The 27,809-nt window shown below is 46.1% G+C and overlaps 1 protein-coding gene across 11 annotated transcripts in view; it reads right to left on the reverse strand.

Annotated features, from left to right (window-relative positions):
• Positions 1-27,809, reverse strand: part of LOC139243823 (cytoplasmic polyadenylation element-binding protein 2-like) — a 211,983-nt gene that overhangs the window by 134,934 nt on the left and 49,240 nt on the right. For all 11 annotated transcript variants that reach the window (XM_070870875.1, XM_070870880.1, XM_070870876.1 and 8 more), the window contains one exon: positions 3,516-3,606. In XM_070870875.1, coding sequence (XP_070726976.1) covers positions 3,516-3,606 — 91 coding nt within the window. The remainder of the gene's footprint in view (positions 1-3,515; positions 3,607-27,809) is intronic.

Genomic DNA, 27,809 nt, shown 5'->3' on the forward strand with positions numbered 1-27,809 from the left:
TAAAAGGGAAATCATGTTTGACAAATTTGCTGGAGTTCTTGAGGATGTAATGAGCAGGGTGGATAAGGGTGAATCTAATGGATGTGGTGCATTTGGATTTCCAAAAGGCATTGGATAAGGTGCCACATAAAAAGTTACTGCACAAGATAAGAGCTCACGGGGTTAGGGGTAATATATTAGCATGGATAGAGGATTGGCTAACTAACAGAAAACAAAGAGTTGGGATAAATGGGTCATTTTCCGGTTGGCAAACGGTAACTAGTGGGGTGCCGCAGGGATCGGTACTGGGGCCTCAACTATTTACAATCTAACATTGGATGAAGATACGGAGTGTAATGTAGCCAAGTTTGCTGATGATACACAGATGGGTGGGAAAGCATGTGGGAAAGAGGACACAAAGAATTTGCAAAGGGATATTGGACAAGCTAAGTGAGTGGGCAAACATTTAGCAAATGGAGTATAATGTGGGAAAGTGTGAGGTTATCCACTTTGCAGGAGAAATTAAAAAAGCAAATTATTTAAATGGAGAGAGATTACACAATGCTGCAGTACAGAGGAACCTGGAGATCCTTGTGCATGAAACACAAAAAGTTAGTATGCAGGTACAGCCAGTAATCAGGAAGGTAAATGGAATGATGACCTTTATTGCAAGGGGGATAGAGTATAAAAGCAGGGAAGCCCTGCTACAACTATACAGGGTATTGGTGAGACCATACCGAGAGTACTTCATACAGTTTTGGTCTCCTTATTTATGGAGGGATATACTTGCATTGGAGGCAGTTCCGGGAAGGTTCACTAGGTTGATTCCTGAGATAAAGGGGTTGACTTATGAAGAAAGGTTGAGCAGATTGGAGCTTAGAAGAATGAGAGGTGATTTTATTGAAACATATGATATTGAGGGGGCTCAACAAGTTAGATGCAGAGATGATGTCTCCACTCATAGGAAAATCTAGAACTAGGGGACATAGTCTTAGAATAAGGGGCCGTCCATTGAAAACTGAGATGGAGACATTTCTTCTGAGGGTTGTAAATCTGTGGAATTCTCTGCCCCAGAGAGCTGTGGAGGCTGGGTCACTGAATATATTTAAGGTGGAGATAGACAGATTTTTTGAATGATAAGTGAGTGAAGGGTTATGGGGAGCAGGCAGGGAAGTGGAGCTGAGCCCAAGATCAGATCAGCCATGATCTTATTGAATGGCGGAGCAGGCTCGATGGGCCAATGGCTGACTTCTGCTCCTATTTCTTATGTTCTTATGTACATTAAATATCCCATATTTATAAATTTTGTAATATTACTGATCATAACTGCAGATGCCACAAAGATTAGTGGGAAAGCAGGTTGTGTAGAGGACACAGAGAGGCTGCAAAGAGATTTAGATAGGTTAAGCGAATGGGCTAAGGTTTGACAGATGGAATACAATATCGGAAAATGTGGGGTCATCCACCTTGGAAAAAAAAACACAGTAAAAGGGATTATTATTTGAATGGGGAGAAATTACAACATGCTGCGGTGCAGAGAGACCTGGGGGTCCTTGTGCATGAATCCCAAAAAGTTAGTTTGCAGGTGCAGCAGGTAATCAGGAAGGCAAATGGAATGTTGGCCTTCATTGCGAGAGGGATAGAGTACAAAAGCAGGGAGGTCCTGCTGCAACTGTATAGGGTATTGGTGAGGCCACACCTGGAGTACTGTGTGCAGTTTTGGTCACCTTATTTAAGGAAGGATGTACTAGCCTTGGAGGGGGTAAAGAGATGATTCACTACGCTGATTCCAGAGATGAGGGGGTTACCTTATGATGATAGATTGAGTAGACTGGGTCTTTACTCGTTGGAGTTTAGAAGGATGAGGGGTGATCTTATAGAAACGTTTAAAATAATGAAAGGGATAGACAAGATAAAGGCAGAGAGGTTGTTTCCACTGGGTCGGGAGACTAGAACTAGGGGGCACAGCCTCAAAATACAGGGGAGCCAATTTAAAACCGAGTTGAGAAGGAATTTCTTCTCCCAGAGGGTTGTGAATCTGTGGAATTCTCTGCCCAAGGAAGCAGTTGAGGCTAGCTCATTGAATGTATTCAAATCACAGATAGATAGATTTTTAACAAATAAGGGAATTAAGGGTTATGGGGAGCGGGCGGGTAAGTGGAGCCGAGTCCACGGCCAGATCAGCCATGATCTTGTTGAATGGCGGAGCAGGCTCGAGGGGCTAGATGGCCTACTCCTGTTCCTACTTCTTATGTTCTTATGTTCTCACTTGTTTGGTTGAAAATTCTAGGCTGTGTCCCATTTACTCCAGGTATCCAGTAGGTATTTAATGCTTTGAGTCTCTTTATATGATTTGTTAAACTCCATATAAAATATAGATTCCATCGTCAATTTGGTTTGATCTGGAATTCTTTTTCAGTGCCATACATCATTTAAAAGATAGGTAGGGTATTGGGCAGTGTGTTTACTGCTTACTGAGTTCTCCTGGAATTTGTTCGATTGCTTTTAAAGGTCAGTGATAAATTCACAATTTTATTTTCCCATGTATTGGCCTGGGGTTTTTTCCACTGTTATTTTGCCTCTCCCAGGAGATTACATAAGTGCTGGTAGATGGGGGTGGGTGGTAATGAAGATCGTGCGGTTAAGTTGATGGTATAGGACAGGCTTCAAAAGCCATCAAGTATTTTCCTGTTCATCATTTTCACATGTTTGTGTACAAAACGGAAGAATTAATTTAACATCTGCTATTTACTGATCCCAATTATATTGCTAGCCTACTTTATCTCTTTAGGAACCAATCTTGCTTGCAGTACTCCAGCCATTTTAGTTACAGCACCAAAAAATTTTTTTGAAGCAATTAACAACCTGTCATTCTATCTCCATTACCCTTTCCAACACTAATTTTAGTTAGCCTTCAGTGACTTTTGTATGACTTCCAATTCTCACTGCAACATGGAGTATTTGAGGCTAATAGCATAGATGGATTTAAGGTGAAGCCAGATAAGTACATGAGGGAACAAGGAATAGAAGAATATGTTGATCGGGTGAGATGAAGTAAGATAGAAGGAGGCTGGTGTAGAGCATAAACACCCGGCATAGACCTGTTGGGCCAAATGGCCTCGTCTTGTGCTGTAAAATTCTATATAATTCTATTTGTAATCATTAGGTTATTTTTCACCTCCTTACTCATCCACTATCATCTCAGTCTGGTCTTGCTATTTGCTTTTCGTCTTTCCAAAGAATACAAATCTTTTCCATATGCATTAAAGTATGTATATTCTTTTAAAACTTTTATTTGCCCTGTCATTTTTTTTTTTCTAGTCATTAATCCCACTTGGGGATGCTTCTGACTATCCAAGATTACTGTTCTGCAATCTTGTACATGTGTATAATTTTTAATTTTAAATTTCCAAATATCTGATCTAAACCAGTATATATGATAGCAAGGAAAGAAAGTATTAAATCTTGTTACAAGGGTGAAAGAACACCTCTTAAAAAAAGTTATATCTATCTCATTACTTAAGAGTAATACTAACCTTTCAGGGGATCATGTTCAGCTCTCATTATATCAATAAGTGAGTTTTCAAGTGAATGCATGTTCAGAGAGTCATATAGACGAGTGCGATCCTATAAAGAGAAAAATACACTCAGTACTGTATACTAATCCTACATTGTTTAGAATCATGGTTAACATTGCAATATTATAATACAAAAGGCATGATTTGTTACTACACTAACAAACAGATCACAAATAGCATGATTATTGCAGTCTTATCAAACTCTCCTTAGTTACCAATTCATTCTAGACTACAATATGGCCTTTAGCTCACACATATGGGCCCCAAGTTTCCACATGATTTGCTCCTGATTTTTAGGAGCAACTGGTGGAGAACGGAGTATCTTAGAAATCGCAATTCTCCACATTTAAGTTTTCTGCAGTTCTAGTCATGTAGAACAGTTTCACTTTTGAACAGAATTTTTTTTTCCAAAAGGGGGCGTGTCCGGTCACTGACGCCTGATTTGAAAGTTTCCATAGTGAAAACGTACTCCAAACTAACTTAGAATGGAGCAAGTGAAGATTTTTGTAGGCCTGAAAAAACCATTTCTACACATTAAAAAATCAGGCGCAGGTTACAAATTAGGCGTCCGGAACGAGGTGGGGACGGGGGAGGGAAGTCATTACATTCTACAATAAATCCTTAGTTATACTTATACAAATAATTCCAACCTGAATAAAAATTTATAAGCAAAGAAAAGATTAAATAAACCATGTTCCTACCTGTGTGAAAGTGCTTCAGGCAGGGAGAAGGCTGCAGGAAGCCTCACAAGTTGAGGCAGCCGTTCCCGACGGCAGCGGGGGGGAGGCAGGGAGGAGGCTGCAGGAAGCCTCAGAAGTTGAGGCAGCCATTCCCGACGGCAGGGGAGGGGGGGGGGAGGAAACGGCTGCCTCAACTTCTGAGGCTTCCTGCAGCCTTCTCACTGCTGCAAGAAGCCTCAGTGCTGATCATGGAAGGGCAATGTGGTTTTATTAAAAAATTTTAAAAATTGAACAGCTACAAAGAACTACAAAAATGGCCGAGTGCCAATGTTTCCTTCACACTGCGCGTGCGCAAACGCTCCAACGCGCACGCGCAGGGTTGCCGGCACGAAAAAAAAACAAATTTAAATGGTACCCGCCCCCTCCTACTTACAAAATCGGCGCGAGTGGTAGGCTCCGCGCCAAGCTGACATCGAGCTGCAAAGCGCTCGAGATTAGCCCGTTTTTTTTCAGGCGCCGTTTTCGGCGCGAAAAACAGGCGCCCAGCTCGGAGGGGCGCCTGTTTTGCCACGTGTGAAAATTTGGGGCCATGGTCTGGGAATTAAATTATTTAATTGGCTTACACAACCATAAAACAACGATTAAAAAAAAGTGATTTAATCTTTCAGACCAATACAAAGTGCATCATGGCTGCCAATGAAATATATAGACAGGCGCAGCAAGCCAGAGTGTGCAGGCCTAGTGTGCACAAATTTGATGGATTGGATCATTTGAATGGCCAGATTTCATTCTCGGCACCAGCAGGCCCTGGCAAGAACTAATTCCTGGAAGTGGGTAAGGAAAACTGCCTGTTGCAGCAGTCCTGAGTAGTTTGCAGCAGGAAAAATAACTACCATGGTCAGGGCTTTCTATCTGCTGTCAGAAAACAGAAGATCCCCGACCTGAAAAGGGGCTCATCTGCAGGGCCACTGCCTGCCCATCTCTATTGCATTGATCCAAAAGCCTTGTTCTTCTGGCACTGTGCCAAATGATCACCCAACGGATGACTGAATAGGAAAAAAGGGGAGAAGGGCTAGGAATTCATCCTCCCACTGGTTTGGATTACTGCCCTGGCCGCGCCTACGACAGGCACAGGAAGTGCACCGCACCATGGGGGAAGCCCCAGATAATCCCTGGGCACCAAGGCCTAGCGTCACACTGTTCGCAACTGAGGTGTCATATTTGACCCTGAAATGCGCTTTCGACCATATAGTCGCAGCGTAACTAAGACCACCTATTTACACTTCCATAACATCGCCCGTCTCCCCCCTTGCCTCAGCTCATCCGCTGCTGAAACCCTCATCCATGCTTTTGTTACCGCTAGACTTGACTATTCCAATGCACTCCAGGGCTGGCCTCCAACATTCTACCCTACGTCACCTAGAGGTGATCCAAAACTCAGCTGCCCAAGTCCTAATTTGCACTAAGTCCTGCTCACCCATCACCCCGGTGCTCGCTGACCTACATTGGCTTCTGGTTAAGCTACACCTCGATTTCAAAATTCTCATCTTTGTTTTCAAATCCCTCCATGGCCTCGCCCCTCCCTATCTATGTAATCTCCTCCAACACCCCCCTCCCCATAGTCGCTCAACCATTGGTGACCGTGCCTTCTGTTGCCTAGGCCCCAAGTTCTGGAACTCCCTGCCTAGACCTCTCCGCCTCTCTTTTTTTTCTTCAAGACGCTCATTAAAACCTACCTCTTTGACCAAGCTTTTGGTCACCTGCGCTAATTTCTACTTATGTGACTCGGTGTCAAATTGTTTATCTCATAGTACTCCTGTGAGGCACCTTGGGACGTTTCACTATGTTAAAGGCACTATATAAAAATACAAGTTGTTGTTTTTAATTAACTTGCAGTAACACTACAATAATTAGTATGTACCAACATGCACAGGCTTTTATTAAGTATGCAAGTGCTCAAATATAGAAGCAAAAATAGTGTTTGCAGTTTTTTGTTAAAAATGTATAGAACAATTGCGAGGCAAAAAATGATCTTGGGATTCAGATGACAGTTACAAGTCATAATTTTTTACTCTTGCAGCTCATACTGTCAGCTGAATGCCAATTATATTAATGTCCAGAATTGCTCCTTGGTAATCATTGTAAATGAGAAATGATTCTTAGTCAATATTCTCATCTTTTGATCAGATAGCCACCTGTCAGCATTGGCAATATAGATTTATTTTGACAAGTAGCTTATTGTGCATTCCTGGGGCAAGGTGCTGTGTGTGTTTAGGAAGGAACTAATCTGTTAAAACAAATTGCAAGTTAGAATCTAATCCAACAGGTACATTAGAAGTGACAATATACTGTCGGGCAACTCACTTTAATGGGATTGTGTACTCACTGCTCCATTCTGTATAAGGCAGAGATAATTTCAATATGGGAACCCCAAAGGGTTTCTCTTTGGCTTTTTGGCTGCTGCACCATTATATTTTTGGCAATTAAAGTAGCTGTTTTATTCAACAAACCTTTTGAAAGGTCTGACTATTACATGCATTTTGAGCAAGGACACCTCAAAAGCAAATATCTTGCACTAGGGCAGATGAGTTTTAGGGCACCCCAACATCACCTATTGAATCACTTCACCACAATTATTTTATGGTACTAACTGAATAACATCTGCCCTTCTCAAGTGTATATAGCTTTAAAAAAAAACATTGGAAGCTCATATTTAGCACCTAAAACAAACTCCAACTGTGTCTTATCAGTGTAGTGGGGACAGAAGTGCTAAATAATTCAAACCATGCACAACAAGGACAGCTGATGCATTCAGCTCATATTAAGCAGACAGGAAGGACAAGTCAAGGTGAACAGCAAAGAGAAAAACAATCCCTTCAGTACTTTTAATTATTGGATGGAAGCACATACTACACAGCAAGTTTCAGTCAATTTTATTTGATGGTTTCGTTTTCTAACCCATAAGGTTGCTTCACAGCCAAGCAGCAAAGCTGGACATCTCTGTATAACTTGAATTTCATGCTACCAAAACCTCAATGTAATAAAGTTGATATTCAAAACTGAGATACGTGCATCAATGTATGGTATCTGTATCTTTCATTTATTAAATATAGTCAACATACTACGGCAAATAATGTAATTATCTGGAATTCAAGACATCTGGAATGTAACAAAGCAATACAACATTTTGCCCTTGTTTTCTCAAAAAATGTATTCCCTTCCCATAGCCCAATAAAACTGCTCTGGACTTCAAGCTGCAGCAAGCTGGGTAGAATGCAGGCTCCACCCCATCTCCCAAATAAAAATCTAGGTACAATGGCCCGATCTCTTTTACTTACTTTGATGCAGATTACAGCATACTTACCTTTCAAGTGCATCTGTGCAAAGTGACTTAGGACAAAAGCTCAAACTATATTGGATAGCAAGTGGGAGTAAGAATGCTTCCTGGCCAGTTGACTGGTGGAGACCAATTGCAGCGTTCCCACTGCCATCCTGGCTAAAATCAGCTAACAATGCCAAAGAATCGAACCTGGTATATTCAACAGCAGTATGACTCAGAATCATCAATATTTGGAGCCATTGGAACTTGAATGTCATAGTTGGAACATGAGAATAAGATAACAGACTAAACTGAAGGAGTGAAGTATGCAGAGCAGCCTGCAAATTGCAGCATCAACGTGTGGTGCCACAGAGCAGTAAATTTTAGTTTACAACTTCCAAGTGATCGAAGCCTTGCCACTGTAGGGAAATACCAATCGACAGCCAAATTCAAACCCATGGGAATGAAGGAAGGAGCGGCAAAAAAGAAGATACAGGATGAATAGATCTGGACAGCAGTCATTGTGGGCTCAAATTTCCCCAACCCTTTTTTCTGGCACCTTCACCTGAGTTGCACCGCTTTTGTCCGCCTCCAAGCGTGCCAAAAATCCTCCTCCCGATTCTGGCCGCTCCCCAGCCTCTCGTCGGTAGTAGTGTAGCGTGGCCCAGTGGATTGGGGGCGGAGCCGGGTCCCGGCACTGAAAACAACAGTGGCGGGACCTCTGCACATGTGCAGTAGCTCCTGGCAGGCCGAATCTGTGAGTGCGCGCTGCAGGCTGTGTGGGAGGGGCCCGAAGCACGCCGTCCCTAGCCCTGGCCGAATGGGCTCCCTCATCGGCGGCCCGCTGCGTTTCTAAGGTAGGACTTCTATTTTTTATTTGTTAGTTACTGATTGATTGATTGCTTGTTACTTTGATCTTGGTGCTTTAGGTGCAGGGTTCCTTCTATTTTTTATTTGTTAATTAATTGCTTATTACTTTTTGTGCTTGGTGCAAATGTACTGCTTTGTTTAGTGCTTAGTGCTTTAAATGTATTTATGCTTCTTTAATGTTGTTGTGAAGGTGTTTAGTGCTTTGCAAGGTCCCCTCCCCCCCCCAATCTCTGGCTGCCTGCGCTGATTTCTTGAGTCACTGCAAGGTTTTTCTGAACATACAAGAGTGCCCACTTACACTGACCTAAGTTAGTTTGGAGTACCTTTTAGCTGGCTAAACTTGCTTAACTGGCCAAAACAGGCATAAGTGGCTGGCAACACCCACTTTTGAAAAAAAAACTAAACTAAAAAAAAACCTGCCGCAAATTAAATGGCCAGAAATGCAACTAAAAAGATACTCCAGAAAAATCAAGTTGCTCCAAAAAAAAAACGGAGCAACTCCTGGGGAAAATTGGATGATAGCTTCTATCATCCAAGTTACATTAGCATTAGTTTGAGACCATTTTGCCTGATTATTTGTTGTACACTGACTACAATACTGAGACTTAAGTAAAATATGTTCCAGTTGGTTTTTTTTCTAAATAGAGAGGGGCTACAAGATATTGAGCTGAATTTTCCCCAAGTGATTTGTGCCGTTTTTTTGGCGCGCGCCACTTTATTTGGCCTAAATTTAAAAATCCAAGTTTCCCCAATTTTTGTGCGCCAACTCAGTTAGTTACGATTTTTTTTAGGCTACCTTTTTTTGTGCCAGTTTTTCACAATTATGGAAGTTTGGCCAATTTAAATTTATCCTAGGTTGGCTTATGTGACCACTCCCGAAAAACCTTCTGGGCACTTAAGAAAAATCAGCGCACATTATTAAAAAAAAAATCGGCGCAGAAAAAGACAGCATTGTTTTTACACGAAGTTTTGGAGGGAGTCAAGAACATACAAATATCCATAATCAAGCTTAAATGTTTACAACTTAAAACGCAGGAAATGGAAATTTAATGGAATTCTTTAAGTTTTCATTTTTTTTTTTTAAAACTGACGTGTCACCACCGAACGTCTCCAAACCAGGCTCGAGGGTCGGAGCGTCGTCCAGCAAAATCAGTCCCTCGCCCGGACACAGGGACTCGGGGTTCAGCTTCAAAATAACCCCGGGGGGTGGGGGGAGTGAGGGACTGTGGAAGGTGAACGGAAGGCATGAGAAGCCTACACTATGCATCAAATGAAGCCCAGGGAGATGGGGGGGGGCGCGGTTTCCTGATCATTGCGCCTGCTCATACCCGAGTGTGGTCCATAATAGGGCGTCGACCTTGGGGAGAGAGAACAAAGAACCGTGTCCTGCCTGCCGTTTTGAACTTCTTGCAAAGGTACAATTTAATTATGGGGGCAATACTGACAATGCCATACCGTGTGCCAGCCTTTTGCATGTTGGTGCTGCGGAGACGACAATTGATTCGACGTCATCGCATGAGGTACCTCAGAGCACGGCGGGTGATGGGCAGGTCTTACCCACATCGGGAATATCAAGACAGGCGTTTGTACCTGCTGAGTGATGCAGGTGCCAGAAGGCTGTATTTCCATAAAGAAGCTGTAATTGAGATCTGTGAGTTAGTAAAAACAGACCTGCAACCTAGAAGCGTCAGGAGGACTGCTTTGCCAGTTGAAGAGAAGGTTACAGCTGCACTTTCATTCTATGCATCTGGATCGTTCCAGTCTGCAACTGGGGATGTGTGCGCCATTTCTCAACATGCAACACATATCTGCATTCGGCAGGTGACTGTTGGACTATATACCTGGAGGAATGACAATATAAAGTTCCCCATGACCGCCCAGGCAATGCGTGAAAGGGCTGTGGGCTTCTCAAAGGTACAGAGCTGTATCGATTGTACGACACTTTGAATGCACTTTGCGGCCCCGGGTTCCTCCCGGGGCTACGCCTGTCTGAGGGTCGCTTGTACGATCAATCGCACTCGCCTTTGCCGTCGGGTGAAGGAGCGAGCGCGGCTGGGGTGTCGCAGAGGCCTGGTCCTCTTTGTCCCCCTAAGTGCAGACCTGGAGTTTCTCCGCCTTGGAGAGTTTGACCCTTGTCCTTCGGTGTGGTGGGCATGTCTGTCCCGGCATCACGGTCGGGCACGGTCGGGGCCAGCCTTTCCAGCACGGCTGTCGTTGGGTTGCAAAAACGATTGACCGCGTCGGTGTTGGGATTGGTGCGCCTCGCCGAGGCATCCTCCTCGGGGCAGGGTTGTCTCTCTGGAGTTTGAAGGTGAGCACAGAGGCTTGACTGGTGGTGTTCGGCAGAGAGAGAGGATGAGGTTGGGCCGTCTTTGGCTGCAGTCTAGTGGTTTGTACAGAGGGTAGCTTGAAGTAGCGACGTCGCTTGCCGTGCTGGGCTGGCTTTGCGTCCATTTGGTTCTGTTGGCGGTTTGCCCAAGAGCCTCTGCGGTGCCGTGTGTTGTGCTGGACCTCGGTGTCCTGCCACACGTGGCCCGCTTAGCTCTAGCACACTTACCGACCGCTGAGCGTGCGTCCAGGTCAGTCCCCGTACGTCCTGCTGGCCGTTGCTGCTGCCTGCTTTTATCCTCCTGCACTCCGTGCTGCCCAGCCACTGCTTCTGGCCTTACTCTCTCGCTTCGCTGTCGCCTGTCCCTCTGACGCTCTCTCTCTCTCTCTCTCTCTCTCGAATCGGGACTCCAGAACGGTGTGAGCCGAGCCCGGGCTCCAGTGCACCACAAACCCCCGCCCCTGTCCGTCCGCCTGTACTATCCCACCCGGGTTGGGTTGGTCTCGAGGACGACAACAACGGGCGGGCGTGCGTGTTGTTGTGCTGGAGATGCCGGCCGGCGCTGACAAAAGCTACCTTTCTGCCTACGACCTCAGATCAGACGTGACAACCCGCTGAATTTAAGCATATTACTAAGCGGAGGAAAAGAAACTAACAAGGATTCCCCTAGTAACTGCGAGTGAAGAGGGAAGAGCCCAGCGCCGAATCCCCGCTCGCCTGGCGGGCGTGGGAAATGTGGCGTATAGAAGACCTCTTTCTCCGACGACGCTCCGGGGCCCAAGTCCTTCTGATCGAGGCTTAGCCTGTGGACGGTGTGAGGCCGGTAGCGGCCCCCGGCTCGTCGGGATCGAGTCTTCTTGGAGTCGCTTTGCGAGCACCTTTGAAGGATTCCAAGATGTACAGGAACAGAAAAGGCTTCCACTCCATTAATGTGCAGCTCGTGTGTGACGACACGCATCGCATCATGTCAGTTGATGCAAGATACCCTGGGAGCATCCATGATGCGTTCATCCAACTCGAGAGCGTTATATCTGCCACGTTTCAGCAGCAGCCAGAAAGACAGAGTTGGCTTCTGGGAGACAAAGGGTACAACCTCGCCACCTGGTTCATGACGCCACTATGCGTAACCCGGACAGAAGCTGACCGGGAATATAACATGTCAGACATTGCGACGTGCAGCATAATGAGGGGACCAGTGGCATCTTGAAACAGTGTTTCCGATGCCTGGACTATTCCGGAGGCTACTTGCAATACTCCCCTGAGATTGTCAGTCAGTTCACTGTTGTGTGCTGCATGCTGCATAACTTAGCCATCATGAGGCAGTAGAGGAGGCCAGGCCGCCGGGCCCCTTTAACGATTGCTCAAGCCCTGTGCCAGCAGCTCATCCGTAAATGCTTTGCTGCCTGAAGGCTCAGCGGCAACTATTCCACATGGACCATGTTTACTGTTTGGACCTGTTCCATAATGTTGTGTTGTGTTAATGGAACAAATGATGAAAATTATACTTCTTTCGTTCAAAACGTTGTGTTAATAATGGAACAAATAATGGAAATAATTCAGTTATAATGTAAAATATATTGTATTCAAAAGTTTAACAGTTGTTTGTAATTAACTTAACTTTAATAAAATATTCTTGTATCAAACTTTAAAGTTTTCAGTTACGATCACTTACAAACTCTAACATCACTTACAAACTTCTAAACTTGTAAATTTACATAACTTACAAAAAAATTTTAAATTGAGATCAGTTACAATAGTAACAATAATAACAACAATAACAGCAGCAAAGAAAGGCTGCACCCATCTCTCCTCCACCTTATTCGAAGACCGCCCGCTGCGCTTGGTCTTGGTGACTCCACCCCTGCCCGCAGGCAGTGGCGCAGTGTTTCTCGGGTTGGTAGCAAGCTTATTCTTTCGAAAATCATGGGTAATGAGCACTTCTTAATGGGGGATGGGGCAGGCGGTTATGTGGAGGGACTGGCTTGGGCCTCTTCAGAGGCTGGTCTGGGGATTGGAGTGGGAGTGGCAGTTGATTCTGTCAAGGGCGTGAGGTCTGGGCGTGTTCTCTTATTGCAGCAGCTAACTCCGACATTTCCTCGCTCACGTACCCTAACAGTGTGTCAACTACCTGCAACATTCCCTCCCTCATGTTCACTGACAATGTTTGAACTACCTGAAACATTCCCTCCTTCATGTTCCCGGACAGTATTCCCATTTCTCGTGAGTGTTGCTACTTCCCCTGACATCACCCACCCCACTGATGGTGTCCAGGAGTGATCGGGTAAGGTCAATACTCTCCGCACTCATTGCCATCATCTGAACCACATCTGGTAGATCCTGCACCTCAGGAGAGCGCTGTTGAGCTCTCCTTACCCTTCTCACCCTAGTTGTGACTCGCTGCATCCCACTAGAACCCGCAGCCTGGGATGATGGGGCCCTGCGTGTGCCTCGTTGCACCCCACTGGAATCCCCAGCCTCGGACGATGGGAAACCATGGAATGTCCCACCAACACTCAAACCACTCAGGGAAGGGGCTGGCACCTCAATGGGTGGCACCTATACCTCCTCTGGAGTGAGTACAACATTGGAGGATTTATCCATCCCCTCCCCCTTATGCTCTTGGTCTGGAAGGTGGAATTGGTAGATGATGTTCTGCTCTTCAGGCTTGTCCGCATCGTCAGGGTTGGCCTCAAGTTCTGCAAAATATAACAGAAAAGACAAATGGTTAGCAGCAAAGTAGGGGGCAGGATGGGTGGCATGAGTAGGCTCATACAGCGCAGGCAGCAGGCTGATTTGAAGGATTACGATGAATGACAGCACATTGCATCAACCGAAGTGTTGCTGAGGGAGACATCCCCATGAACCGAAGTACGGCTAGCCTGCGCTGTACTTAACATTTAGCAAACCCAGACTGTGGAATTTGCAGGACTTACCCTCTGCCTCGAGTGTGGGCTCAGCTTGTGCAGTGGTGATTGCTTTTCTCCAGGCAGGAACCATCAAAGCAGCGACCCTGTCTTCCAAGGGTTTCAATGGGTGCAGATTTGCCGGACCTCCTTCTGTTCGAGTTCTTTCTCGTTTGTTGCGTGCCACTTTCCTCTGCAAAGATGAAAATATAACCTTTTAGAGAGGGTGTCTTTCTGCTGGGTGGGACATATCTAGCTGGTCACATTTACAATTGCAATTCCATTGAATAAATGAAAATATTACTTACACTAACTACTTGTCCAAGGTCCTGACATTTCTTTTTGCACTGGCCTACAGATCTCGTGGTGATCACCATTTCACAGTAATCTTCTGCAAGTTGGTTCCAGCGTTTCTTCATTTCTTTTGGTGGAACTTTTATGAGACGTCTGCAAGTGTCCAGCTCGTGCGATGTGCCTCAGTCACAGTAACTAGTGCCTCCACTTCATCCTGTAAGACATGCTTGATCCTTGCGCCACGTTGCATCTTGTATTGCAGCTCCGATTTTTCCAATGAGAATTAAAGTTCTCACACACAACTGGCTCTTTAAAAATGGCTGAACACAGACCGGGAGCTGTACTGGGCATGCGCACCCCATAGGAATCACATCAAAAACATCAATGTTTTTTTCGCGCACGTGCAGAAGGGGCGACATCGTTTTTTCAGAGCAGACATTAGGCTTCACCCTCCGAGGCTACAGGACAGGCTGCGCGGCGCCAATTTCAAAAAATAGAACAGGGAAACTTGCTACTTTTTTTTGGATTAGTTGGGGCCAAGAAAAACTTGTAACTCTGGCAATATGCCAAAAAAACGACATTGGGGAAAATTGAGTCCATGAAGTGGATGCATTTTTGTTATGGTACATCTTGTAATCAGGCAACACTCATCATTACACTTTACTGAAATTCTATGTCAACCACACCCTTTCATGCTGTCAGACTGAAGAACTGAATGAAAGCAAGGAAGGGAGAGCTGACCCAAGATGATCAGGCACAAATCTTAGCAATTAACTCAAGTGACTTTGGTGTCGCCATGGAAGTGGGACACCTCCAAGTGCTTAAAATTGAGGTAATGCAAGACATATGCAGAAACTTTTGAAACAAAATAAAAAATAATGAAACATTTCTGCAAATCAAACTGTATGCCAAATTGATTTGTCTACACACGCACACACTTCTAACTATATGGTGTCAGACTTGGTTCAGTGGTAGCGCTGTTGTCTGAGTCAGAAGGTTGTAGGTTTAAGTCCCACTCCAGAGACTTGAACACATAAATCTAGGCTGACACTGCAGTGCGGTTCTGAAGGAGTGCTGTACTGTGGGTGATGTCGTCTTTAGCCAAGACATTAAATCGAGGCCCTGTCTGCTCTCTCAGGTGGATGTAAAAGAGCCCATGCCACTATTCTCGGTGTCTTGGCCAATATTTATCGTTCAACCAACATCACTAAAATAAATTAACTGGTCATTTATCACATTGCTGTTCATGGGACCTGGCTGTGTGCAAACTGGCTGCCGTGTTTCCTACCTTACAACAGTGATTACACTTCAGAAGTACTTCATTAGTTGCAAAGTGCATTGGGACGTCCTGAGGTTATGACAGGCGTCATACAAATGCATGTTATTTCTTTCATTTACCAAAAGTAAAGCCCAATTTGATTATCGTAAAGGGCAAACTTAATAATGCAGTGGATTAGACAGTAGCCTTTTACTTGAGATCAAATCCAGTCCAGACTGAGGGGTTGAAAGTCTCCACTGCCTGTTGGCTGTATGGATCACATGTGAAATAAGTTTGGCAATCTCAAGTGGACTTCTAGTCGTCAAGGACCTACAGCACCATACTGCCCCTACTTCAGCACTAATTGGCAATGTCATTTAAACAGGGGTGAGAAATGGAGGGGGAAAGAAAAAAATGACAATCTCGTCCAGTAGAGGTGTTGGGCTAAAACAAATTGTTGGGACAGAGTAATGGGAGCTTTACTTTGTATTTAGCTTTGCTATACCTGATCCAAGAGCAGTTGATGCTGACACTCGGGGTGCCTAAAATAGTATATGTCCCCCAATTCTAAAATTCTTTACCTTAAGCACAGACAAAATAGAACAAAAGGGAAAATAAATTTCACCCGTGGGCTGTTCTAAACAGAGTAATCCAATTTTTGCTCTTTTACAATGGGGGGAAAATTGAGGTCGGAGGCTTCCTTCGTACGAACGCCTCCGAAACGAAAAAAATCTACGAAAGTACCTGGTGGTCCCGGTCGGAGGCCTAGATTCACTGCGGAGGGCATGGGAAGATGTATTTCGGGTACATATGTACAAGCTGGAGTTATGTAGGCCTGGACCACCAATTACTATGCAGTATTCTCATTGATAAAATGGGAGCTCTGTTTGTATGGACTCCCATTATCAATGAGAAAAAAAAACCTAAAAGACCGAAACACAGCATAATAAATAAATAAAACACCTCACATATTTAAAATTAATAGAAATTAAATGTAATTCAATGTTAAGAAAAAAATATTTGGGGATTTTTTTTTTTAAAACGCGTTTTAATAGTGTTGAAATAAAGTTACCTTAATGGACAGGGTTTTTAATATAAAAATAAGTGTTTAAATGTAATTTTTATATGTTTTAAAACTCTTACACTGGTAAAAGCAAGCTATGTGCCTGCTTTTACCAGGCGTAAAAGTTTGAAGGATATTCGCTGGGCAAATAGCCCAATAGCCCAATCTCTCCCGCGCGAATGTCCTTCTCCCAGGGATGCGGAGGATCTGTCTAGAGAAATCTTGACAAATCGGAAAAGCCGGTTTTCTGCGCATGCACATCGCGCCCCGAAAACCAGCTTTTGTGAGGCCTCGCCGGGTCCGTGCACACTTCGTAGGGACCAGGCGAGGTCGGAATTTTCGGCTCATTGTGTTGCCTGTGAATTGGGGCAGTGACAAGCTTGAAGATGATAGGCGGGCAGGCATGGATGCATAGTTAAAAGTAAATTATACATAATTAAAAAGTTAAAAATAATAATGCAAGACTTGTCTTAACTCTTTGGTATTGAGTAGAATATAAATTAACTGCAGCCACTTGAAATTTTGTATCTCATAAAAGCTCCACTTTACTGAATTAAAGCTTTTAAAGCTTGAGTTGGATGTTGTGATGTGATTTTTTTTGTTTGCTTTTGATACAAGATAAATAGGTTATGGTACAGCAGGCGATGAAGAAGGCAAATGGTATGTTGGCCTTCATAGCTAGGGGATTTGAGTATAGGAGCAGGGAAGTCTTACTGCAGGTCCTATCCAGCGGGAGTTCAAGGAGGCAGAGCGGCAGCGTCGGGAGGCCTACAAAAGGCCCAACAGTCGTCAGGGAGCAGTGGGATTTCGAGGAGGCGGAGCGGCAGCGTCCGGAGGCCTACAAAAGGCCCAACAGTCGTTGGGAGCCAGCGGGACGTCAGAGGAGGCGGAGCGGCAGCGTCGGGAGGCCTACAAAGGCCCAACAGTCGTCGGGAGCCAGCGTGACGTCGAGGCGGCGGAGTGGCAGCGTGGGGAGGCCAACAAAAGGCCCAACAGTCATCGGGAGCCAGCGGGATGTCGAGGAGGCTAGCTGGTGCAGCTGCAGGGAGAGAAAGCAAAAAAAGAAAGAAATCGAAGGGTGACGTCACAGCCAAGGGGGTAAGTGATTGGTGAGTAGTTTTTCTTTTTCTTTATCAGTAGGTAACCTTTAGCATTGTTGTTGCCAAATTAAGTTAATCTAAAGGGTTAAGTCATGGCAGAAGAGCTCGGACATGTGTCAAGCTCCTCCTGTGCTATGTGGGAAGTCAGGGACGCTTCCAGTGTCCCTGACGACAACATGTGCGGGAAGTATATCCAGCTGCAGCACCTGACAGACCGCATTGCAGCACTGGAGCTGCGGGTGGATTTACTCTGGAGCATCCGCGATGCTGAGGATGTCGTGAATAGCACGTTTAGTGAGTTGGCCACACCACAGGTAAAGGGTGCACAGCCAGATAGGGAATGGGTGACCAACAGGAAGAGCAGTGGAACGAAGGTAGTGCAGGGGTCCCCTGCGGTCATCTCCCTGCAAACAGATACACCACTTTGGGTACTGTTGAGGGGGATGACTCATCAGGGGAGAGCAGCAGCAGCCAAGTTCACAGCACCATGGGTGGCTCTGTTGCACAGGAGGGCAGGAAAAAGAGTGGGAGAGCTATAGTGGTAGGGGATTCTATTGTAAGGGGAATAGATAGACGTTTCTGCAGCCGCAATAGAGACTCCAGGATGGTACGTTGCCTCCCTGGTGCAAGGGTCAAGGATATCTTGGAGCAGCTGCAGGACATTTTGAAGAGGGAGGGTGAACAGCCAGTTGTTGTGGTGCATATGGGTACCAACGATATTGGTAAAAAAATGGGATGAGGTCCTACAAGACGAATTTAGGGAGCTAGGAGCTAAATTAAAAAGTAGGACCTAAAAAGTAATCTCAGGATTGCTACCAGTGCCACATGCTAGTCAGAGTAGGAATCGCAGGATAGCTCAGATGAATATGTGGCTTAAGGAGTGGTGCAGAAGGGAGGGATTCAAATTCCTGGGACATTGGAACTGGTTCTGGGGGAAGTGGGACCAGTACAAACTGGACGGTCTGCACCTGGGCAGGATCGGAACCAATGTCCTAAGGGAAGTGTTTGCTAGTGCTGTTGGGGAGGGGTTAAACTAATATGGCAGGGGGATGGGAACCAATGCAGGGAGACAGAGGGAAGTAGAATGGGGGCAGAAGCAAAAGACAGAAAGAAGAAAAGTAAAAGTGGAGGGCAGAGAAACCCAAAGCAAAATGCAAAAAGTGCCACATTACAACAAAATTTTAAAGGAGCAAAGTGTGTTAAAAAGACAAACCTGAAGACTCTGTGCCTCAATGAGAGGAGCATTCGTAATAAGGTGGACGAATTAACTGCGCAGATAGCTGTTAACGGATATGATGTAATTGGCATCACGGAGACATGGCTCCAGGGTGACTAAGGCTGGGAACTCAACATCCAGGGGCATTCAACATTCAGGAAGGATAGACAGAAAGGAAAAAGGAGGTGGGGTGGCATTGCTGGTTAAAGAGGAAATTAACGCAATAGTAAGGAAGAACATTAGCGTGGATGATGTGGAATCGGTATGGGTGGAGCTACGGAATGCCAAAGGGCAGAAAACGCGAGTGAGAGTTGTGTACAGACCACCAAACAGTAATAGTGAGGTTGGGGACAGCATCAAACAAGAAATTAGGGGACAGCAGTTACCATGGGCAACTTTAATCTACATATTGATTGGGCTAACCAAAGGTTATCAGTCTGTAAGATTTGTGTACTCTGTTGAATAAAATTATTAACATTGTACTGAGCTGTGTGTGAAAGTCCATCTACAATGAAGGAGAGAGATTATCTATCCATCAGGCGTACCATTACTCAAGAAGATGACTTTATTTTGACTGTGTGTGTGTTATAAACCTATCCCAAGCATGCTTTTGGAATAAGATGTTGGCCAAGAAAAGGATTTACAACAACAGCTTTCATTTATTTAGCTCATTAAACGTAGTAAAACATCCCAAAGTACTTTAAACTAAAACTAGTCACCTGTTCACAAATCAATCCATTACTCTTTTCCATAGGTGTGAGGAAGGCATCGGGGAGGATCACTGATCCAGTCACAAAGCATCTCAACTGCACTGCTCCAAACAGGGCATTGTGGAAATACTCGCATGAAAACTGCTTGGGCTCAGGAGTTGGCAGTGCTGGCCACCATCACTGCATATACTTTGGAAAACCATGTTTTCTCAAATGATCTGGTTGGTGCGAGGACCAGTTTACATTACAAGTGATTGAAGATTATCTGTGAATTCAATTTGGACAGATCCAACTTTGAAAATTAAAATTCTAGTCCAAGAGTGGCATTTGAAGCATATTGGGCCACCTTGCCTTTAATAACATCAGACTCCAGGGGCTAGATTTTCCACTTTTGTGCAGATCATCCAAAAATGGGCGTTATTTCCGGCGTGGGCGGTAAATATGGGTTTCCAGATTGCCGGATTATCGCCCATTTTCAAACCCACTAGTTCCCATTTTATAAAATGGCCGTTACCATGAGCGATCTGAAATGGGCGCTAGCGTTAAATCCCTCTGACCTTCTGCCGTCCTTAGCGATGGCATGGCAATGCTCATTTCAGGCGATTCAGGTCAGGGGTCATCATTACATGCGCATAAGAGGAGACAGAGAGAGAGGGAGCAGAGAGGGAGTGAAGGCGTGTGTGTGTGTGTGTGTGTGGTGTGGGTGCTTGTTTGGCTGCTTTGGGAGGTAGGAGGGAGAGTTTTGAGCTTAATACAAAATTGTGAGAAAAAAGTTAGCTGTTACCAGCCAGATATTTTGTCTAATTTGGTGCCTATAATGGAGGGAGTGGAGGAGGTGACATAGCACACTGTGGAGACGGGCGAGAGCAGTGAGCTGGGAAAGGACAAAATGGGAGGACAAGAGAGCAAGGAGATTATCGGACGAGGCAAATGCCTCCCTCATGCAGAAGGTCGAGTCACGCTGGAGTCAGAGTAAGTATAACATTTATTTACATGTACTTATATATTTATATAATTTGATTTGTAAGTGTCATGAGCGATTAAAATCAAATGTGAGGTCTTTCACTTTTATCGGGAATGTTGTACTCCAAGCCTGCGATCACGGTGTACGTCTTTAGGTAAAGAATGATCATTTTCATTATAATCACGATTACATCTGTCGGTTATGTGTTGTATCAGTCTCTGATGATAATGATAATGATGGTGTCAGTCTCTGTGACAGTACCTAGCAATGATATCACGCAATGATCTCATGCCATGTCGTCCTGTTGTTACCTTTTACAGAAAAGCTTTTGGGGAATAGGGCCGAGCAGAGGCGAACTGGTGGTAGGCCACCAGTCATCATCGACCTCACCGATATAGAGGAGCGGGTGCTCGCACTTGTGGGGATCCACCCCTGGTCGGCCACGCAAGCAACTGCAGAACCTGAAGTGATGCCACGTGAGTAAAGTATACACCATTATGTAATGTAAAGTCAATATATGCCATACCAACTCATATCTGAACAATAATAATATATGACAGATGATTGCTAAAAGTGTCCTCTAAATAATGCTGGCTTCATGAGAATCATTGCAATGCAGATTGTGTTGATGGTTATGAAATGTGATGTCTATGATGATTTTAATAACGGTGGTGCTTTTGTCGTGCATATGCGGTGTGTGGCGCTGTAATCACCTTGTGACCCTAGCACCCCCTTCTCCTCGAATAACCTCATTTGTGTTTTGCAGCTCAGCCAGCAGCGCGTCCCCAGGCAAGACCAGCGAGCCCAGAAGGTGGGGGTGCGGGGCCAGACTCGCCGGACGATCCTACATCTGCTGAGGAGCACCGATTCTTGCCCGTCAATCTGCTGAGTCTGTTCTCTATGGAAGACAGCGCGGACTTTGAGGAGCCTGCTTCGCCAGGCTCCATAACGCATTCGACCCCAAGGCCATCTAGTACTCCATTCACACCTCCACTCTGGAGATATCGGGCCCAAGCACCTTGCCACAGAGTACCCCAGTTGTCCCCAAGACGGCGCCGACGCCGCAGAGGTTTCTTAGACGCGGCAGGTCAGAGCGGCGCAGTCCAGGAGGACTGTTGACATAGGTCAGCAAATCCTCCAGACATTGGGGGGCATATCCCAACAGCTGGCCAGCATCTTCGGCACCATGACGGAGTACGTTCCACGGATGGCAGAGGCCCTGGAGGCGATAGCCAGGAACACTGGTGGCACAGGCCTCGGAGCGCGGCACTGCACCCCAAGGTGCCGCATCCCCAGTGCCAACGACACATGCGAGGCAGGAGCAACATCTTGCTTCTGGATCGGAGAATGTTCCCACCTCAGGACCCCCCGCTACTGTATCCGTGCAACCACCAACTCTGCCTTCATCCTCCCCAATGAGGCGCTGCCTGAGGAGTGCCTCGGCCAGGCGGCTTGGAGTCAGGAGGGGAAGGGATAGAGGTGGGGAGAAGGCGGGGAGTGGGAAAGAGAAGGAAAGTGAGGTGCATGTCTGCAGGTGATGGCTTTGTTATATCTCCATCTGGGTGTATGCAATTTGTTGTAAGGTATGGGGGGAGCAGGCCACCCTGTTGATTTGCATTTGTGTTCTGTGTTGCTGGAAATGTTGGCCATTTGATTGATGTCAAGGTTCCAAAATATGTTGTAGGGTGGGGTGTTTTTGACAGTTATACTTATGACTTCAGACAAATGGTCGGATTAAATGTTTTTTTTAAATTTAACATAACCTTGTTGCGCATTGTCTCAGATAGCTGCACCGTTACACACTGGTTATTCCTTAACATGAAAGGGTATAATTAAACTTAATTTGAATCAACTTAAACTTCAACTGGCACCAAGGTGATGCCCACCATCGATGTCTGAATTGCACACACAGCAGTGTGTCAGCTTTGTCAATAACAGCAACGTTCTTTCAGGCAAAGCGCTCATTTATGAGCTGCTGACGTTAAGAGTCATGGGCCCTTTCCTGCGGTCTGGAGGGGGCGTGGGCATGGTTGCTTCGTCAGCCCGATTGTCTGGCCCAAGGTCAGCATCCACCTCCTTGTCCTCCTCTTCCTCTCTCTCCTGAGGTGGACTGTCAGTCCCTTCTGGCAATTCTTGCCCCCTCCTGATAGTCAAGTTCTGCAGCATGGAGTACACGGCCACGAATTCAGCTACCTGATCAGGGTTGTATTGTAGCTCCCCTCCAGAGTGCTCCAGGCATCTAAAGCGCTACTTAAGCACACCAATGATTTTCTGCACCACATTGCATGTGGCTCTGTGGCTCTCGTTGTATCGCTTCTCGACTTCGGTGTGGGTGTCACGCAAGGGGGCCATCAGCCAGGTGGCTAGGCCATATCGTTTGTCACCAAGCATCCAGCATTGACCTTGTGGCTGACTGGTAAACATGTCAGATACAGTGCTCTCACGCAGGACGTTAGCCTCATTGATGCTGTCCGGAAATTTGGCATTCACTGCCATAATTATCTGGTTGTGGTCGACAACGAGTTGGACTTTCAGGGAGTGAAATCTTTTTCAGTTGCGAAAAACCTCTGCGTCCTGAGAAGGTGCCTGCATGGCAATGTGCATAGAGCGTATTGCTCTCTGCACCTTGGGGAAGTTAGCAATTTGGTAGAATCCTAGAGCCCTGTCAGTCTGAACCTCCGTGGTCATAGGGAAGCTGATAAAGTCCATCCTACCTGCGGACAGAGCTTCAGTGACCTGTCTAATGCAGCAATGTGTGGCATGCTGAGATATTGCGCAAATGTCGCCAGCTGAGGCCTGAAAGGAACCCAACGCGTAGAACGACAGTGCCGCGGTGACCTTGACCTCGACGGACAGTGAGGTCCTGATGGTGCTGGCATATCTCACCCTGATGAGCTGGCATATCTCACTGATAACCATTTTGTGGAAGTGCAGTCTCCGAAGGCAGGTGTTCTTGGTTAAGTCGAGTTAAGACCGCTTCTCCCTGTAAGTGCGGCGGGTGTATGGTCTGGTCCTCCTCATCAGTCTGGCACGTTTTAGATTGGGCACATAATGCTGTGGATTAGACGTTGAGCCATTTGTACTCTGCAGCACCTGCGTTGTCATCAAGGCCCCATTCCCATGCTGAGCAATAAATGTCCCCATTAAGACACCTAAAGGAAAATCCAATCGTCCACAGTATGATAGGATGTCTGTTCAGATGGTCACATCACCTTAAAAGAACTCCAGAGGACATCCAAACTCCCCCGAAGTTGAAGCAGCCTTTTTAATGAAGCGAGCTGCGATTTACAAAATGGCATCCACACCACTGATTAGTTCAACTTTTTCACAGCGGTTTTTTCAGCGAGCGAGATTGTGGGCGATATGCTGAAAGTCACACTGGGCGATATACTGGTTAAATTCGGCAAATTACCTTCATGGATAACTCCAACAGCGACAGGCCGGAACGCGGCACCACCGTAGTTGCCCGGGAACTTAAGACTCTTTGACATTGAGATTGCTGCCCTAAGCGAGACCCGGCGGGCAGGGGAAGGCCAGCTCAAGGAACAAAGTGGAGGTTACATCTTTTTCTGGAAAGGGAAACCAGAGGAAAAAGCAGCCTTCACGGAGTCGGCTTCACCATCAATAATGAGCTGGTCGACCGCCTCATGACTCTTCGACTCCCCCTAGCCCAGAACCAATGCGCCAATGCCCCAACACTCGATGCAACGGATGAGACCAAAAGGGTTTTTATTCCAACCTTAAAACAGCCCTGTCCCAGGTCCCCGCGGGCGACAAATTGATCCTCCTAGATGACTTCAACGCCAGAGTTGGCAAAGACAAAGCCCTCTGGGGAGGCGTGATTGGCAGAGAGGGAGTAGGGAAAGCCAACTCCAGCGGTACCCTACTCCTGACAAAATGTCTAGAACATGAACTCCTCATCACCAACACCCTGTTCCGCCAGAGGGACTAATACAAGGCATCGTGGCAACATCCTCGCTCCAAACACTGGCACCTGCTCGACTATGTCATCGTACGAGCCAGGGATCACAAGGATGTGCGCATCACCTGCGCCATGACAGGAGCCGACGACTGCTGGACGGACCACCGGCTAATCCAATCCATCATCGACATTAACATAGCCCCAAAGCAGAGGGGACAGCAGAAGCAGTGTGCAAAAAAGTCAATGCCGGGACACTTAAAGACCCAGCTAAGAGAGCTCTACACAGCCAGCGCCTCACAGCTAACCTGGCGTGCCTTGATGACCATGAAATGCTGAATGCCCACAGCAGGCCTTCATAATCAGTGCCTGTGAAGAGACACTTGGGTCACTCAAGCAGAAAACACCAGGATTGATTTGATGAGAATGATCAGGAGATCCAAGAACTAATAGATCGCAAGTGTAGAGCATTTCTGAGCCTCAAGCAACAACCCAACTCTGGAGTAGCAAAGCAACATTACAGACGGCTCAAGGCTGAGGTCCAACAAAAAACCCGGGACTTAAAGAACAGGTCGTGTATGGAGAAAGCACAGGAGATACAACAACTAGCCGACAGCCACGATATGCGAGGATTCTTCATCGCAGTCAAGGCCACCTACGGTCCAATCTCCCAAGGCCACACCCCACTGCTGACCAAGAACGGAGAAACACTCATCAAGGACACCAACGCTGTCAGGGCCCGTTGGAAGGAGCACTTCGAAGATCTCCTCAAATCGAGACTTTGCCTTTGATTCGAGTGTTCTCGACTCCATCCCACAGCATGCAACCCGCCACCACCTCAGTGAAACCCAAACGTTGCACGAGGAAGGAAAAGCCATAAAACAGCTCAAGAACAACAAGGCTATGGGAGCGGATAGAATCCCTGCTGAGGCACTAAAATATGGCAGAGAGGCGCTGTTGGCGCAGATACATGACCTCATCTTTCATCTGGAGGGAGAAGAGCAGCTGGGAGATCTCAGAGATGCAGTGCTCGTGACCATCTTTAAAAAAGGGAACAAGTCCGACTGCAGCAATTACAGGGGAATCTCCCTGCTATCAGCCACTGGGAAGGTTGTCGCTAGAGTTCTCCTCAACCGTCTTTCCGTGTGGCCGAGAAGCTCCTCCCGGAATCACAATGCGGATTTTGTCCCCTACAGGGCACAACGGACATGATCTTTGCAGCGCGACAGCTGCAGGAAGCAGCGCCAGCCCTTATATATGGCCTTTTTGGATCTTACAAAAGCCTTTGACACTGTCAACCGCGGGGGTCTATGGAGTGTCCTCCTCCGTTTCGGATGCCCCCAAAAGTTTGTCAACATCCTTTGCCTGCTCCACGACGACATGCAGGCCATGATCCTTCCCAACGGATCTATTACAGACCCAATCTACGTCAGGACAAGGGTCAAACAGAGCTGCGTCATCGCCCCAACCCTCTTTTCAATCTTCCTCGCTGCCATGCTCCACCTCACAGTCAACAAGCTTCCTGCTGGAGTGGAACTAAATTACAGAACCAGTGGGAAGCTGGTCAACCTTCACCGTCTCCAGGCCAGGTCCAAGACCACTCCAACCTCTGTCATTGAGCTACAGTACGCGGATGATGCCTGCTTCTGCACACATTGAGGCCGAGCTCCAGGATATAGTCGACGTATTTACTGAGGCATACGAAAGCATGCGCCTTACGCTAAACATCCGTAAGACAAAGGTCGTCCACCAGCCTGTCCTCGCCGCACAACACTGCCCCCCAGTCATCAAAATCCACGGCGCAGCCTTCGACAATGTGGACCATTTCCCATATCTCGGGAGCCTCTTATCAACAAAAGCAGACATTGACGACAAGATTCAACATCGCCTCCAGTGCGCTCGTGCAACCTTCGGCCACCTGAGGAAAAGAGTGTTCGAAGACCAGGCCCTCAAATCTACCAACAAGCGACAATGTGGACCATTTCCCATATCTCGGGAGCCTCTTATCAACAAAAGCAGACATTGACGACAAGATTCAACATCGCCTCCAGTGCGCTCGTGCAACCTTCGGCCACCTGAGGAAAAGAGTGTTCGAAGACCAGGCCCTCAAATCTACCAACAAGCTCATGGTCGACAGGGCTGTAGTAATACCCACCCTCCTGTATGGCTCAGAGGCATGGACGATGTACAGAAGACAGCTCAAGTCGCTGGAGATATATCACCGACGATGTCGCCGCAAGATCCTACAAATTCCCTGGGAGGACAGACGCACCAACATCAGTGTCCTCGCCCAGGCTAACATCCCCAGCATTGAAACACTAACCACACTCGATCAGCTCCGCTGGGCAGGCCACATAGTTTGCATGCCAGACACGAGACTCCCAAAGCAAGTGCTCTATGCGGAGCTCCTTCACGGCAAACAAGCCAAAGGTGGGCAGCGGAAACGTTACAAGGACACCCTCAAAGCCTCCCTGAAAAAGTGCAACATCCCCACTGACATCTGGGAGACCCTGGCCAAAGACCACCATAAGCGGAGGAAGTGCACCCGGGAGGGCGGTGAGCACTTCGATTCTCAACGCCGAGAGCATGCAGAAATCAAGTGCAGGCAGCGGAAAGTGCATGCGGCAAATCAGTCCCACCCACCCCTTCCCTCAACGACTATCTGTCCACCTGTGACAAAAGTTTGTGGCTCTCATATTGGACTGTTCAGTCACCAAAGAACTCACTTCAGGAGTGGAAGCAAGTCTTCCTCGATTCCGAGGGACTGCCTATGATTATGATGATGATGTGGCTAAATGGGCAATATATGGGCGTTACACCTCATTTCAGCATTAAAATGGACATTAAGTGGGCGGTATGCATGCAAAAATAATGGAAAATCTAGCCCAATATGCTTTAAATAGCTAGAGCATTGCAACACCTAATGGAAAGGCTTAACGAAACAAAAAATAATCCCTAACAGTTACAAAAACTCAAGCCATTTAAAAAAAAATTCTAAGGCACGTAAGTTTGGTTAATCTTAAAACTTTCTTACGCATATTAGCTGAAACCATAAGCTATGCATTTCTTCTACACTGAAAATTCAAATTTGTGATTTAAATACAACTATGAATTTTGCTATAAATTGACATGTTGCAGCTGCATAAGACATTTTCACCAGCCAGGCTGTAATGATTAACAAAATCTAACATACCATAAAAGGTGTCAGCTCACAGTTGGATCCTGTGCTAAATTACAAAGCCAAATAAATCAAGCCAACACATTTATGTTGTACTCCCTCCACCCCAGGTAAATGGGTCGCTTTGAACTGTCAACTGAATTCAGAGATGAAAAATAAACTAACCTGTGTAAGAAAGTTGGTTCCATTCCATTGAAATATGCCGATTTTAAAATTTAGTGACCTCTCAATTTATTTAATTTCAGGGAGTATGTATTCAAATATTCAACATGTGTAACAATTTTGTTGTATCAGCAGTTCTCTATGTGGTAAATTCGAGACAAACATGCTGTACCTGGGGCATGGTAAGTTGACTTTCTTCTGCCCCAACCTTTCATTTCTCTTTTATCCACATTTTAAATCCAAACTTTTGAAAAAAAAAGAAACTCCAGCAGTTGATCATTTCAATG

This window comes from Pristiophorus japonicus, chromosome 2 (assembly GCF_044704955.1).
Source record: "Pristiophorus japonicus isolate sPriJap1 chromosome 2, sPriJap1.hap1, whole genome shotgun sequence".
In the NCBI taxonomy this organism is placed as follows: Eukaryota; Metazoa; Chordata; class Chondrichthyes; family Pristiophoridae; genus Pristiophorus; species Pristiophorus japonicus.